Source organism: Schistocerca nitens, chromosome 1 (genome assembly GCF_023898315.1).
Source record: "Schistocerca nitens isolate TAMUIC-IGC-003100 chromosome 1, iqSchNite1.1, whole genome shotgun sequence".
NCBI classification, from domain to species: Eukaryota; Metazoa; Arthropoda; class Insecta; order Orthoptera; family Acrididae; genus Schistocerca; species Schistocerca nitens.
In genome coordinates, this window is record NC_064614.1 from 651,818,052 (window position 1) to 651,834,691 (window position 16,640).

Below are 16,640 nucleotides of genomic sequence, written 5' to 3' on the forward strand. Positions count from 1 at the left end.
ACTAGTACAGTGTATATCCACCTTTCGCAGCAATGCAGGCTTCTATTCTCCCATGGAGACGATCGTAGAGATGCTGGATGTAGTCCTGTGGAACCGCTTGCCATGCCATTTCCACCTGGCGCCTCAGTTGGACCAGCGTTCGTGCTGGACGTGCAGACCGCGTGAGACGACGCTTCATCCAGTCCCAAACATGCTCAATGGGGGACAGATCCGGAGATCTTGCTGGCCAGGGTAGTTGACTTACACCTTCTAGAGCACGTTGGGTGGCACGGGATACATGCGGACGTGCATTGTCCTGTTGGAACAGCAAGTTCCCTTGCCGGTCTAGGAATGGTAGAACGATGGGTTCGATGACGGTTTGGATGTACCGTGCACTATTCAGTGTCCCCTCGACGATCACCAGTGGTGTACGGCCAGTGCAGGAGATCGCTCCCCACACCATGATGCCGGGTGTTGGCCCTTTGTGCCTCGGTCGTATGCAGTCCTGATTGTGGCGCTCACCTGCACGGCGCCAAACACGCATACGACCATCATTGGCACCAAGGCAGAAGCGACTCTCATCGCTGAAGACGACACGTCTCCATTCGTCCCTCCATTCACGCCTGTCGCGACACCACTGGATGCGGGCTGCACGATGTTGGGGCGTGAGCGGAAGACGGCCTAACGGTGTGCGGGACCGTAGCCCAGCTTCATGGAGACGGTTGCGAATGGTCCTCGCCGATACCCCAGGAGCAACAGTGTCCCTAATTTGCTGGGAAGTGGCGGTGCGGTCCCCTACGGCACTGCGTAGGATCCTACGGTCTTGGCGTGCATCCGTGCATCGCTGCGGTCCGGTCCCAGGTCGACGGGCACGTGCACCTTCCGCCGACCACTGGCGACAACATCGATGTACTGTGGAGACCTCACGCCCCACGTGTTGAGCAATTCGGCGGTACGTCCACCCGGCCTCCCGCATGCCCACTATACGCCCTCGCTCAAAGTCCGTCAACTGCACATACGGTTCACGTCCACGCTGTCGCGGCATGCTACCAGTGTTAAAGACTGCGATGGAGCTCCGTATGCCACGGCAAACTGGCTGACACTGACGGCGGCGGTGCACAAATGCTGCGCAGCTAGTGCCATTCGACGGCCAACACCGCGGTTCCTGGTGTGTCCGCTGTGCCGTGCGTGTGATCATTGCTTGTACAGCCCTCTCGCAGTGTCCGGAGCAAGTATGGTGGGTCTGACACACCGGTGTCAATGTGTTCTTTTTTCCATTTCCAGGAGTGTATATATATATATATATATATATATATATATATATATATATATATATATATATATATATATATATATATATATAAAAAAAAGAGAATTTAAATAAAAAGAAATAAATCAGTTTATATTTGGAAATTTATTTTAACATTGGTCATCGAAATTTCAGCATATTAAACGTGAGTCATAACTAAGCTGGTGCCTTATTTAGGACTGTGAAAATGTGAGTTTGTAATCTTACGGAACACATCAAATAGGGAGCCAAGATTGGGAGAACTGCATACAACACTGCATTCATAAAATAACACACGAAGAACGTTGAAACATATGCAAGAGGAAATTAACCACAACCAACCGATTCAATTTTCACCCAAAGAAGTTACGTTCGTAGCGCAATCCTGTCCGTCATGTAATTACCACACACTGGTATACTAAATTCATACTAACTCTCTGTGAAATCTTCCCGATAAGAATAGCTGAGGGCTACGTTGATGCTTTCACCACATGCTTCACGTGGTCAACTTGGTTTACACAAAGAGTGTAATTCCACAATAATTTTGATAATTAAAATAAATTACATCGAAACGCAATTTACTAAAGAAAAACCTTGAACTGGTTACTATCGTCTTATTATTAACCTGATGGGTCAAACAGCTATATAAGCACGTGGTACTGTTCTCGCGAAGTACACCCCACGTGGGTTGAACATAAAGAAAAGTTGCTATATTGAAAAATATTGTCAAGACGAGACGTTATAATCACACAAGCATTCGCATTTAAGATTGATGATCTTAGTTAGAGTTACTGATCAACACGTGGTTCCACTTTACTCACAAAGTAGTGACAAAGCAACTACCGGAAGATATTCTGAACTTCACACGCGAATTACACTGCGTTGCAATTTAAGATAACATTAGATATTTTAGAGATAAACCTGAAATAAAGGTGATTAAATTTTCAGTTAGGCTGAACTTAAGAAATCCATTGTCCTACGGACTTAGCAGACACGCACATAGCCGGAGATCTTACCACTTCAGACGCTCGCCGCGGACAGACTGCCCTGGTCCCTTCCTGAGGGTGGCTCACAAATACAAACGGAAGTGGCCAGAGGGGCAGCTTCCTATACCAACATGACAAGGGACGGACAGGACCATACTAAGGATAGAAACCTCTTTGCTTTTAGAAAGCGTAGCTACCTGTTCCGAAGTTGGTCCTACTGTTCTCTAGCAGACAGGCTTGTCTGCTACCCTCAAATATGCAACTAGAAATACATTTGCTCATTCATCCTCTCACACAGAAGGGAAGGGGGATGACAGTATCTTATCATATACAGTATATAAAAGAAAGCGGATGTAGGTTCCGTATGAGACTGTGACATGAATTACATATAAACTGTGTTTTAAAGTGTAGTAGTGTGACAGATCGTTCTTGTTTATGTGTAAAAGTAACACGTTCCACTACTCAGTCTCCTCCCAGATAGTCAGAAACGCCACAGTAAATTTAGAAGAGGAATTTATGCCGTAAATGACAACAGATTTAAGAAATTAACATGAAAGGAATCCAACAGAGACCTTTCAACTCTAGGGAATATCCTTGAAGTGTGAGAACAGTTCCGACAGCGATTAGCCAAGAGTTTTCAGACAGTCATCACAACATATGGGCGGCAATTGTACGGCCATTGTACAGCATTTCCGTAAAAATTGTCCACACACACCGGATGTGGAAGCAGCAGCCCTTTCGGAGCTGTATCGCGGAATCTGACGATCATAAATTTGATTTTCAAGTACGAATTTTCGATGGACCATGTTGCAGCAGACCGAGAAATGATTGCCTCCTGTTTCCTCGACATATTACATCGACAACGAAAATCTTTGCGAATGATGGAGTTAACAATGTGCTTGCTAATCCCCAGTCCCATCAATATCCATCCCAGCAACGATCGCAGATTTTGTGTCAGCGTATGTTATGCTTTATAACTGCTGTCCCGAACTAGGCACAGCGTCAATTGTTCCCTTTCCTTTTTTAAAGTGTTTGAACCAGTTTCCAACAAATGTTCTATCTCGGTGTCTATTCGGCGGATTTACACCTACGTAGAATGTCTCTCGACCGCCGTTTCTCACTATTTGTAAAAACTTGATAATCATGCGTTGATCTATTGTCTAAAACACGTGTCTTTCCACTCTACAAATGAATGGCTGCAACAGGGAACTCTACTTCAGCTTAGCGTGTTTCACTCTACGTGCCGGTATTCGACACGTTTTTGCATGCGTGTACGTACACACACATTTTTAACAGTGGTTCTCATTTAGGTTTGGATATCCGTCCATTCGCCGTGCTTTCGGTCATACCGACTACGGTTTCGGGGATGTGTTCCACTACATCATGACACACTGCTGGTGGGATATTTATATATTTACTGATACAGTTTGAACAGTTGACGATGCTTTTCTTAATGAATTTATTTTGCACCCAACCGGATGTCTATTTCATCTAGAAAATCAAACTACGTTATTTTGAAATGCGTTTCACCACAGCGCATTGCTAATTATTTCATACAATTCTTCTGTTAGAGAATAACGTGTTCCTTTCTGTGTCGGTGGTACTTCTATGATGTGGAGGTGCAGTTACATCGGCTGCCTCCAACCACTTCTGTTTATTTATACTTGCTACTAACAAGCTGAACGGTTTGAATGTCTTTGCTTATTCATAGACGCTAATTAAATTAGCTTTCCATAAGTAAATAGAGGCAATAAATTCTGATTTTCAAGAAAACTTATATAATTTCTCTATTCAATTGTTTAAGTCAGCTTTAGTGGTTTAGTCAGCAGATAGCTTAGGAACCTCGAAAGACAAATGTTATTAGGCTTTCAAACGCAAACAGAAGATAGTACTAGGACATATGATTATTCTGATGAAGTATTCTTATCTTACAGCTCTAGAACATGTGGCCCCTCATTAGTATTTTGCTATAATAGCGATGACAACGTCACCTACCAACGAATTAGGGTATTTTTCCTATATTTGTGATATAGGCAATATAAACTGCCGAGTGAAATATACCACGAAACCAATCTGTCTCGCAGAATCGTCGTCCCTGCTGCTTCGCAAAGTCCTACCTTGCCGTTGTGTGGAAATCAGTTTGCTGTGTAAAAGTAAACGACTTCTTATTTTAAGACCCAAAGTGAGTGCACTGTTACCGCGAACACATCATGTCTGAAACCGCGAAGGCGGGCATACAGTACATAAGTACAGTGACACCTAAGTGTTACCTACAGAAGATGTTATGTAACTTTTAACTCTAATGTGGTAAGATTCTACCACTACTACGGGTACTAATTAGCTAGTGGACCAAGTCAGAGAGTTTATGTCCAGCAAGCCTCACAGAGTAAGCTGTGCAGCCCTCAACACCGCTCACAATGACTGTGAACGTAAGCACAGCATTCCGCCCGTCAGCAACAGGAAGGCACGTCTGAGGTATCCAGCAACCACACGATGTTCAAAAGATATACCCAAGATGTTGGTATGTTTTGACGTATTTTTCCCTTCATTCTCTTGTTAATCATCAAGCTTTTTTTCCGGTCACGTCTAATGTGCGAACGAGAGTAGTAATATTTCGTGGCGTAATCCTTATCCACTAGCACTATTATCATGTCTATGAACAGACACCTGTTGTTTCTTATTATTGCACATTACACGAAACTGTTGGTTTTAATGAAGCCTTTCTTGCAAATTATTAAAACAATCGAACAGATTTTAGTCTCAGAGATGCCCGAAAGTACGTCTTTTCGGACAGAAGACAACGCTTTTAGGAGCTGAAAGCTGAACACATACGCCGCAAAAGAGACATCCCTATGTTCGCATGCATATTGGACAGAACAACAAAATGTAGTCAGGTATTAAATACGCGTAAATCTTACTCAGGCGTCAGGCTGAACCTGCCTTCTTGACTGACATTCATTTTCCCACTGTGCGTTTGTGATCTGGCTGCATTACAACAATGTTCAGCAGGTCATCTCGGTACTGAGACTTTGTTTTACAATGTAATTACCGGAAGCTGGTTTGATCTTCAGTTACAAAAATCAGTTGTTTTGTTTGTCTGACGACTTCATAAACTTAACAATTTGTTAAACACTTTTGTAAAGAGTCACCGTGTCCCAAACGTATAACAGATTTTTACAATTAGTTATTTCAACGATTATTTTGCTTTAGTTTTATCCAAAATCATGGTTGCAGATGTCATTGTATTAGCCACACAGGAACTGTACTAAACGCCGCATCCAGACACAAATATTCGTGCTTTAATATATTAGGTCTACAAATTTGCCAACGCTTTTTAGCAATAGATGGCAGTAGCGGCAAGTGGTGGTACGAGTGGTAGTTAGTTAGTTATTTTAAGCTTTGGCATTTGTAAACGTAACGCCATCAAAATATTAATTGATTTGTGATTGCATGTAAGGTATTCAGTATGTTATGAGCTCAATTTTCGTCATCTGCAGGAAGTTTTAATTTTCTGCTGAAAATGAAAAAAAATCTGCGGCTGATGCTCTTAATATGCTGGGTAAGATCTGTGATGAGGCACCAATTAACGAAAGAAGGTGCAGAGCATGGTTTTAACCCTTCAAGGGCGGTGGTTTTAACGTCTATTACCGTTATGACGGGAATTCAAACCGTCGAAAACAATCACAGAAGATCATTGTCAGAAGCAGTTGCGCTCGAGGCGAGCAGTGAAAGAGAACGGCCACAATACAGCGATGAACATGAAAAGGTGATCTGCAGTTTGACAGTGGTGGATCCCATGCTGCAACACCCGTCAGCCGGCCGTGGTGGCCGGGCGGTTCTAGGCGCTTCACTCTGGAACCGCGCCACCGCTACGGTCGCAGGTTCGAATCCTGCCTCGGGCATGGATGTGTGTGATGTCCGTAGGTTAGTTAGGTTTAAGTAGTTCTAAGTGCTAGGGGAATGATGACCTCAGATGTTAAGCCCCATAGTGCTCAGAGCCATTTGAACCATTTGAACACCCGTCAAAGCTTACTTGGAAACGTTGAAATGAGGAGTCCTCTCACGGCCGCCGTATTCTCCAGACGTTGATCCCTGTTCCGACCACCTTTTTCGATCAACGGAACACGGCCTGGCTGACGAGCACTTCCGGTTATATGAGCAAGTGCAAAATTGAATTGATTCATGGATCTCCTCAAAAGAAGCCCAGTTCTTCCGCTGCAGGATTAGTATGCTGCACTGAAGATGGGAGAAAGTAGTGGCCAGTGAAGGCCAATACTTAAAATTGTAGATTTTTCGTTTTTCTCAATAAAGCCTCAAACTTCGGAAGGAAAAAAACCGCGGAAGCTAAATTGTAGACCTAATTTTACATTCCGAAGTTTTGAAAACGCGTGTTCGTCTTCAAGAATAATTTGCTATTTTTTACATTATTTCCCTTGTTTTTTTGTGAGATTAATTCGTTAACAAGTTGGTTGCTGGTACTAGTTGGTTAAGCGATACCTTTTGTGAAACGCGAATCACAGAAAGCGAAACAAAATGGGTAGCGAGATACCGGAGACGACGGGAAAATCACACATTGTTCAAAATCACAGAGTATCCTTTAGCGTTAAATTGAAATAATGATTCGTTTTCCTCTCCTTTTCATTTCAGTTTCTTTGCTTGCGTTTCACAAACTTAAGTACCTAACTTTTTCGTAATAGGAACGAACGTCTCCACGAATCCGTCTCTCCGAGGACCAAAGCGCGAATTATACCTGAGGTTAGACCCACAGTGTCCGAATTGTATAGGGTGAAGTGCCATGCTGACCGTTAAACATCCAAAACTAGGGAGGATGCAAATATCGAACTTTCGCTTGTTGTGCGGATACAGTACAGCATGAAGAACACATGCTTAAATTTGAAGGTGATTTGGAAAGGACACGAAATTTTGTACTGAGAGCTGCCACCGCAGCAATGAGCTTAACCCATTAACCCAGCTAGGCATCGACCCGAATTGAGCTCGGATGATAAATACGGGTATGTTATAACATGCAGTTTCAGCGCTGTGCCAGAGTACACCAAACGTAGTGGCTGACGAATGACAGCGTGCCACTGCTTCGGCAATTCATAAGCAGATGTTTTCAGTGGGTGGCACACGGCCAGGCCAACAGTAGAACACCCTCTACATCGGAGTAGGTCAGGACAGCACGAGCAACATGCAGTGTTGCCTTAAGGGTCCATTCTCCTCAGTTAGCCTATAAAATGAGCGATATTTTACGACTCCGTTTGAAAAAAAACTAACGAAGCAATCGAAGTAAATCTTTTTTGCACTTTATTTATTGATTCTTGAACAACATTTTCTGATTTTGTTAAGAAATTCGGTCATCATCAAGACCCCCATTAGAGGAGCTAAAGTTGCTCTGTCCAAAATGAGGTATATCCGCGATGGAAGTATTGCAGTCTGCAAACCTTACCTGAACTCAAAAAATAAACAATTTATTAATCTACAGAATATTTCTCAGGGAGAAGTAGAACACATTTGCCAAAATAATGAAACGGCGGAAGTTGCAGACAAAGATTTAGAAGTTGCAGACAAAGATGTAGCTCTGTCGCGTGTTTTTGGTCACGTTTTTTGGAACAGCTAATTAATGGATTAAAATACAAAAATAGAGTATTATTCCTTGCGGACATGCCCGAGGAGCAATTCAGCCAAATTTGACAAAGATAGCTTTATTAGCGTGCCCGCAATCCATTCCGTAGTATGAGATACAAGCACTTACCACCAACTTCAAAAGAGATTTTTGAATGAGAGTCCCTTTGCGTAATCTTTCGTTGTATAAAGAAAGTAGATGCCGACACTCCCGGTACTTTGTGTGCTTGTGCTGAAATGTTGATCACTTGAATATCCAAGTATGTAGTACACATCCCATCAGTTTGACGTTATTTGCATATCGCCTTCACGATACTGCAGTTTCATTGACCAGCAGCGTATGACAGCATGCATATCTGTGAAGTTGATGTTTACTAGACTTCGTGATGACTCGTATTCTGCCATTGGGTACTCCCCTATTCAGAGAACCGAAGTGTGGCGGCAGCGGCTGCAACAGTGACAGGTCTGTGGCTGACGCAGGCTCAGTTGTCTTCGGCTAAGGCTACACGGGCGATTTTTAAACGCAACAATTTTACAGTAATTACCGCAACATTTTGCCAGCGCAAACACGAAAGTTCTGTGCGCTAACTGACACAGGTTTGGGAGCAAGCTGGCTACACGATGAATTGTTAACGTAGCACGATCCATTGCGCTACGACCGGAGTGAAGTACGCCTTTCGAGAATTGAGAAGTATAACGACAGGAATGAGCATAACATCAAAAGCCATTATTTCGTTACTGGTTGTCAGACGACGGAAACAGAAAGAAAAATCAGAGTGTGGTGATACATCCAGTAATATTACAGACCGAACTCCCAAAGTGCATAAATATACTCGAAAGGCTGAAAAATTATCTAAACTTGTTTCCTGATTATTATAATATGTCAATACAAACATTTGAGTATCCCATTTGTAAAGTACGTGAAAAACTTGCACGCTGAGATGCCAGTATGCGAGATAGTATAAGAGCTGAGAAAAAGTTATTAGTTACATCACGGTAAGTGTTATTCACGCATAATAATAATAACAAACAATTGGCGATACTGTATCACAGCTGTATCGCTATTTATTATACAAATGCCAAGAAAATTTAATATATTTACCAAAAAATCTAATATCCTGATAGTACTCTTCAATTCATTATATACTTTCCCCATCGATCTTCGACAACTACTTCACTTCTATGCAATTCACTTATATGCAAATCGTTTCTTATAACGATTTCTATAACCAGTGTCGCAAATATCGTATAAACATATGTGCTTTTGACCCTCCATTATAAGCACTTCGCCGGCCGAAGTGGCCGTGCGGTTAAAGGCGCTGCAGTCTGGAACCGCAAGACCGCTACGGTCGCAGGTTCGAATCCTGCCTCGGGCATGGATGTTTGTGATGTCCTTAGGTTAGTTAGGTTTAACTAGTTCTAAGTTCTAGGGGACTAATGACCTCAGCAGTTGAGTCCCATAGTGCTCAGAGCCATTTTTTATAAGCACTTCACTGTCAGTAAACTCCATTGTGAGTGTCGCGCTACCCACGCGTACTAAGGGGAATGTTGAGGAACCTCAACAATCGTGACCAGAAGTAGCCGCTGATCAGAACACTGCGTTACGTAACCCTAGAAATACCAAGGCATTTTACATAACGCTCATTACCAGGGGGGGGGGGGGAGTTTGGGGGTACTTTATGCCCAACCTAAAAAAACTTTAAAAAACAAAATTCGTTAATTGTTGTTGAATTATATTAACAACATAATTTTTAAAGAGCTAGTGGTGCGTAAGGATGGTTCTGAACCTGAAAATACCTTTTGGTAACATGTATTACTGACTTTATGACCACTACAAAGAATTTAAAAAAATGCAAATTTCGTTCATTGTTGTCGACTTCTACTGTCGATATGCTTTTTAAAGAGATAGTGATCTGTAAGTAAGGCCCTGAACCTGGAAATATTGAATACTGCATTCATTGGACACAGTGACGCCTAGAACTGAGATTTAGGTTTTTGGGTTGCCCTAGAACTGAGATTTACATTTTTGGGTTGTTTAACTTAAAAATTTAACAAATGTATGGAATCTTTAGGAATAAATCATTAAAAACAATCAATATTTGTTCAAAAATTTTGAAATATAAAGAATTGACTAGATTACAATATGTTCGATAGGTGGGCACAACAAACACCCCTCTCCTCCCCCTTTTGGTATTGCAAGGGCTAGCGCACGTGTAACCGCTACCACTTGCGATTTTTGACGAAAAAAAAAATTGGTTCAGGCCCATCTTTCTGCGATACTACCTTGAGAACGGACCTGTCCTTCGACAACGGGCATTAATTTCCGTACTAGCCACGTCACACACCACACCACTGGGTCCATATTTCTTACGCTATTTACCGTACAACAGTAGCGTTAAACAAACTCCCGGGCAGCCTTAGGCACACACAGTAGCGGGGAACTCACCGAGAGCGGGCCCGCCGCTGCATCCTGCCGCGGACGGCGCGCCATGTCACACTGAGAGGCCGGGCCGCCCAGCTGCCTCGATAAGGCGCGGGCCTGCCCGTGCTGGCGCGATCGCATCTTATCGTCGCCGGGCGAGGCGCGATCGCCCGCCGCGCAAAAACCACCTGCCGCTTGCGTCACACCGATCGCGAAAGTCTCCGTTTCGACACTTTCTGCCGGAGAAGTCTCGATAGATAGCTAACAGAAAGCGACTGCTGCGGAAGGATTACGCTGAAGTCAGCTTATGATGCCACTAGGAGACGCCACACTTTTTTCTTGCCTGTCATATTACTTCGCCATCGCGCGAACTAAATTACACTGAGGTGACAAAAGTCATGGAACACCTCCTAATATCGTGTCGGATCTCCTTTTGCTCGGCGTAGTGCAGTAACTCGACGTGGCTTGGAGTCAACAAGTCGTTGGAAGCCCCTGCCGAAATATTGAGCCAGTTTGCCTCTATCATCATCATCATCATCATCATCATCATCATCATCATCAGCCAATTCAATCATTAGATGATGTGGCCTCTTCGAGTCGTGGATTCTGGTAGGCTTTCAGAAGTCTTCTCCAAGTGGGACGGTCTTGGGCAGTTCTCTGCCAGGTGTTACCAGCGATCTTCTTGATGTCTTTGTCCCATCTGTCTGATGGTCTTCCTCTAGGCCTCCGGTGCTCTCTCGGACTCCACTCCAGTACTAGCTTCGTCCATCTGTTGTCTTTTCTTCTTGCAACGTGGCCAGCCCACTGCCATTTCAAGGAACCTACTCTCTCTAAGATGTCATTAACCTTCGTCACAGACCGGATGTCATCTGCCCTTTTCCTGTCCTTTCTTGTATAGCCCAGCATTGATCTCTCCATCGCTCTCTGTGCTGTCCTAAGTTTCCCTTTTGTGAATTAGTTCAGTGTCCATGTCTCGCAGCCATACGTCATGACAGGCTAAAAATGGTTCAAATGGCTCTGAGCACTATGGGACTTAACATCTGTGGTCATCAGTCCCCTAGAACTTAGAACTACTTAAACCTAACTAACCTAAGAACATCACACACATCCATGCCCGAGGCAGGATTCGAACCTGCGACCGTAGCAGTCGCGCGGTTCCGGACTGCGCGCCTAGAACCGCTAGACCACCGCGGCCGGCCGTCATCACAGGAAGAATGCATTGATCAAATACTGCTTTCTTCAGATTTACTGGCATTTTTGATCTTAATACTTTTGAATTCTTCCCAAATGCTTGCCAGCCAAGCTTGATGCGTCGATAGATTTCTGGGTTTGCCTCTATAGCCATCCATAATTACGAAAGTGTTGCCGGTGCAGGATTCTGTGCACGAACTGACCTCTCGATTATGTCCCATAAATTTTCGATGGGACACACACGTCGGGCGGTCTGGGTGGCCAAATCATTCTCTCGAGTTGTTCAGAATGTTCTTCAAACCAATCGCGAACAGTTGTCCGCCAGTGACATGGCATCCTTGTTTGGGAAGATGAAGTCCATGACTGGGTGCAAATGGTCTCCAACTTAGCGAACATAGCCATTCACTTGGACCAGCCCACACCATGATGGAACTCCCACCAGCTTGCGCAACGGGTTGTTGACAACTTGGATCCACGGCTTCGTCGGGTCTGCGCCACACTCGAACCCTAGCGTCAGCTCTTCCCAACTGAAATCGGGACATGCCAGGGTTTTCCAGTCGTCTGGGGTCCAAGGAGAGCCCATTAACTCCATGCCCTAACGGGTACGTTCGTCGTACGCCCCACATTGATTTCTGATGTTATTTCACGCAGTGTTGCTAGTCTGTTAGCACTGACAAATCTACACAAACGTCGCTGTTCTCGGTGGTGAAGTCAGCCACTATGTCGTCCGTGGTGAGAGGTAATGCCTGAAATTTGGTAATTTCGGAACACGCTTGATGCTGTCGATAACTCAGTGAAATAATCGTAGCCTGATGAAAAGCAAAAGTCTGTAAATCGCTCTCACAAGTTTTCCAAGGGAAATTTGAAGTATTTAATCGTACTCACCAAAATTATTTCAATTTGGAGTATGTAACATACATGGCAGCTCGGGCTCAACAACAACATCCGACCAACACACAAAGACCAAACGAGACCAACCTTTCCCCTTAAGTACTTTCTGTGACGTCACTAGCAGGGTATCAGGAAGAGAACTTGCCGACAATCAAATGACCTTTCGTGTCATATTACAGTTGACACCATTTATTGCGCATATCATATTCAAGGTCACCTCTCTCTACTATCCCTCTCCCCTTTCCTTATGTACCCTCCTATACACCACTTTGTTCTCACCCAAAAGGGATCTTTGAATGCAGTAGTGAAGGGATCATCATGAACTGCTATCAGCAGGGATCGCCCAAAAAGCAGAATAAGTCTGAAAGTAATTATTTATCCATCAGCTAATACTATTATTGTCATTATTATTAATATATTAGATTATGCTAAAGTCTTTTCTAGTACTTGCAATGTTCAATGATCAAATGTCTCACACGTTATCATATAATTGCACAGTGCATATTGACGGCTACCCGAGAACAGTGGATAGATATGTACAGGATGAATCAACTAAACAGTGGCAGCTCATGAGTATACATTCTGGGTGTTCACAAATTTTTAGATTCATATACTTTTGAGAGTGTGTAATTAATAGCATCTGCTGTATAACAGTTATGCTTACAAACTAATTTATGCAGCTAAAGCCACTGTCAATAATAATAATAATATGCATAACTAGTCTAGCAAAAGTAAGAATTGTTTTTGGCGAATTTTGTTGTTTGGTACATAATTAAGTATCAAGGAATGAAATAATGGGAAAGCTTCCGCTACTCCCAGTTTCGAATTTCTGTGTAAGTGGGAGTTCTCGTGCTTTTTTATTTTTTTGAACAAATGTGTAAGATCTGAAACAGATATATTAGTCCGCAAATTAACTTCCGGACTGAAATTCAGACAAACTTACGTTGCACCGACACAACATCTTACGCTGTTATACACTTCTTTGTTAAATGTTCGCTTGTACTGACGCTTATTTGATTTCGTCATTTTCTCAATCAATGAATCTGATCTGGGAGGTCCTAGTTCCTTTGCGCTAACTTCTCCTGCTAATTTTCTGTTATTACTTAGAACCAGATTCAACAGAGTTCATGTTGATCTGCACTCGTAAGCCGACTACTGCACAGTAAACAACCTACTCTGAAAACAAACTGCCATTTGTGGAAACGATTAAACTCAAGTAGTAATGTCCACCAACATGTCACTTGACTAGAGTACAAATGAGACGCTGAGAACAATAAGGGCCTAAATCACGCCGCCGTCGGCCCCTTTTTAAGTGAATATAAGAGAAACTGGTGAGACAGCTTTTCGTGAATGTTTATATATACAATATGGGCCTACAGTACAGATAAACCTGTCTCATCATAAGATCAACAGATTTCAGGAGCATGAATAAATACTAAAAGCTCACAATCGACGCCGATGTGCTTTGGGCCCTTATGGTTCTCGCCGCCTCAAAAGGATTAGTGTATGAAAAAATCCAAAACTTAATCTACTATGTCACTATAACTATAACCATACTGACGTCCAATCTAATTTAGTATAGAGCGAGTGAATTGGCATATCTGAGGATTGTGCTATCATCTTATGTGATTTATAGCAAGTGAACGGGGATAAAAGTCTGCTGCGGTGTTCTACCACCTAGTGGCACAGACGAAAATTTTTAGTTGAGGTGGTAAGGGCTAGCTGTGCACACCGTGAACCGTGCACACTGTTTATGACATCCCTATGTATTTGAACCATAAGGCAATGACGTCACGCCAGTTCCGCATACGCAAAATCTCCTTCAGATGTGCGCGACTGAAGATGTGCTCGCGACCCTGATGCAAAGTTTCACAAAGTCTAGAGGAGTAGCAATACCTTGCGTGGTAGATTTAGTACCATGTATTTCAGATTACCGCATCTACGTTATGTTTAACAGCATTCAAAGAAAAATAACCAACAAATCCGCAAGGTGTCAAATGTTAGGGCGTTCACATGCTCTTGTGCTCTTACGGCAACTAAAACTTGCACAGTAATTATTGCGGAAAAGGAAAGTGCTATTGGTGTGCCGTTTCCACAGAATGGACTGGTAGTCAGGGGATCGTACTGTTAGATTGCAATAATACTTAGAAAGTTTATTTTTGTGCAGACATATACTTTTTTTATATGAAACAATGTCTATTGACACTAACAAACTAATGTCCAATACATGTGGCAGCAGACACTAAAGAGCAACACAAGTGCATACATTAGTTATATGGATTCAGATGAGTAACGAGAAGGTTAACCACCGTAGATTATGTTCAAAATAATCGCCAGCAGAGGCAATACACGCTTCCAGTCTACATCTGTTGCATACATGCTAGCATTTTAGTGGAGATGTCCGAGCAGGCTGCAGTAATACGTCGTTGCAAATCATCAGGTGTGGTTGTCACATTCCTGTAGAGAGCGTCTTTCTGCTTTCCCCAAAGAAAAAAAAAAAAAAAAAAACAAAAATCAACAGGCACCAAATCCAGGGAACAGGTCGGCCGAGGTACAGGTCCTCTGCATTCAAACTAACGATTTGGAAACAATTCGTGAAGACATGTTGTAGTACTTCTTGCACTACGGTCTGGACATCCGTTATGTTGGTACCACAGATTCCTCCTGGTCTGCAGAGGAACATCTTCTAGCATCCGTGGAAGATGGTCAGCTGGAGGCTGTGATAGTTCTGCACGTTCAGTTTTCTGTCTATGAAAAATGGGCCTGTGAGTTGAAGGTTCACTATCCCACATCAAATGTTTACACTCCATGGAAGCTGAGTTCCTCCTGATGAAGCCAACGGGGATTGTCAACAGACCGTCTACCTGGCCATGACTGGTAAATGTGCCGTCATCACTAAACAAGATACATGATACATCTGGAGTATCCTGTCTTAATGCCTATGTACAGAAGTTGACACGATTCTCATAATCACGTCCATGCAGATTGTGATGGAGACAGATGGCCTCGTGTGATTGCGTGGGAGCTAACGTGCGGATTAACTGCAACGACAGCAAAAACATTAATTTCTCCCTCTTCTGTCGTCACTTGTTTCCTTCTGTTCGTTGGCTGGTGGTCACACTACTACTACCACGTAACTGGCTGAAAAGGTTAATCACTTGCCGCATACACCGTACAAGAACGAATTGCATTCTTCCTACACTATCCATACCCCATGAGCATGTCGGCTTTTCTTTATTGGTAAATCCCATCGTCCACTCACGACCTACTGCTTGGACTTTCACACACTGAAAGTTGGACGTCTATGATTCTGCTGTGTGCACACACAAACTCTGAGCTATTATTATCGCGGGTAGCAGCGAGCGAGCAGTTGTCGAGGGCAGTCGAAAGTGGCCGGACGCAGGGTGCGGTGGAAGAAGCAGCGTAACATGAGATGTCGCAGCCTGCCGTGACCGTGCTAGTAGCGCCAGACGAGACTTTGGTATTAATTGAGGATTTTTGATAGTTTGCCGTTTCGCTGCACGTGGTTGTTGGTTGCTTCCGTACTGAGGGATTTTGTCAGATTTGTGTATGGATACGCTCAGAGTAATATCCGTTCCTTTGCTGTGGCTAGAAACGTGTTATTGAGTGTAGACATTGTGGAATAATTCAAAGTCGTGTAAAGTTTGTCAGCATTTAAATCATCAGTTTTCTAAATATAGCAAATTAAAATTTTTTATTGGTTTCTTTCATTTTTCTTTACATCGTTGAATATTAGTTGACCAAACCCCTACTGATCATTCAATTTCTGTGCATAAAAGTGTGGCAGTAATTGTTGCAATTAGTCAATGCATTGCACTCTGCATGGATTGCAGTATTGCTTTTTGAAATATTTTAGCGTGTTGCTGATCATGCAGTTGCAGCGGCAAGACGAGTTAAGCAGTCCGTTGCATACAGGAGCATGGCAGAACAGTTGTTAGGAGGCGTTAGAGGATATTTTAAAACTCGCAGTCAGATGGTTGAAAATTGATTTATTTATAATTCGTGGGAGCAGTAACTAAATTCTATTTTGGATTTGTACGATCTCAGTATACGATTACTGCCAGAGACCCAATGTCACACACATATATATCCAAACACCTTTTAAATAATTACGAGCCCGTTGTAACACTGATTAGAAAGTCGCAATGCACTTAAGGAATACACAAGCACACTGTATGTCAACATAACGACATTGTACCTAGCAACGACGGAGGTTGAATGGCACAAACAAGTGATG

At 43.1% G+C, this 16,640-nt stretch overlaps 2 protein-coding genes across 4 annotated transcripts in view; one reads left to right on the forward strand and one right to left on the reverse strand.

Moving 5' to 3' along the window:
- The window catches only part of LOC126258780 (transmembrane channel-like protein 7), a 249,103-nt gene that overhangs the window by 200,217 nt on the left and 32,246 nt on the right, over positions 1 to 16,640 (reverse strand). The window contains exon 1 of one of the 2 annotated variants that reach the window (XM_049955668.1): positions 10,325 to 10,442. The exons of the other annotated variant lie outside the window; for it this stretch is intronic. Coding sequence (XP_049811625.1) covers positions 10,325 to 10,441 — 117 coding nt within the window. The 5' untranslated portion in view covers position 10,442. Of the gene's footprint in view, positions 1 to 10,324; positions 10,443 to 16,640 lie in introns of those variants that run through there. 2 annotated transcript variants of the gene reach the window in all.
- LOC126258817 (calpain-A) overlaps positions 1 to 16,640 on the forward strand; it is a 668,101-nt gene that overhangs the window by 75,140 nt on the left and 576,321 nt on the right. The window lies entirely within an intron of this gene.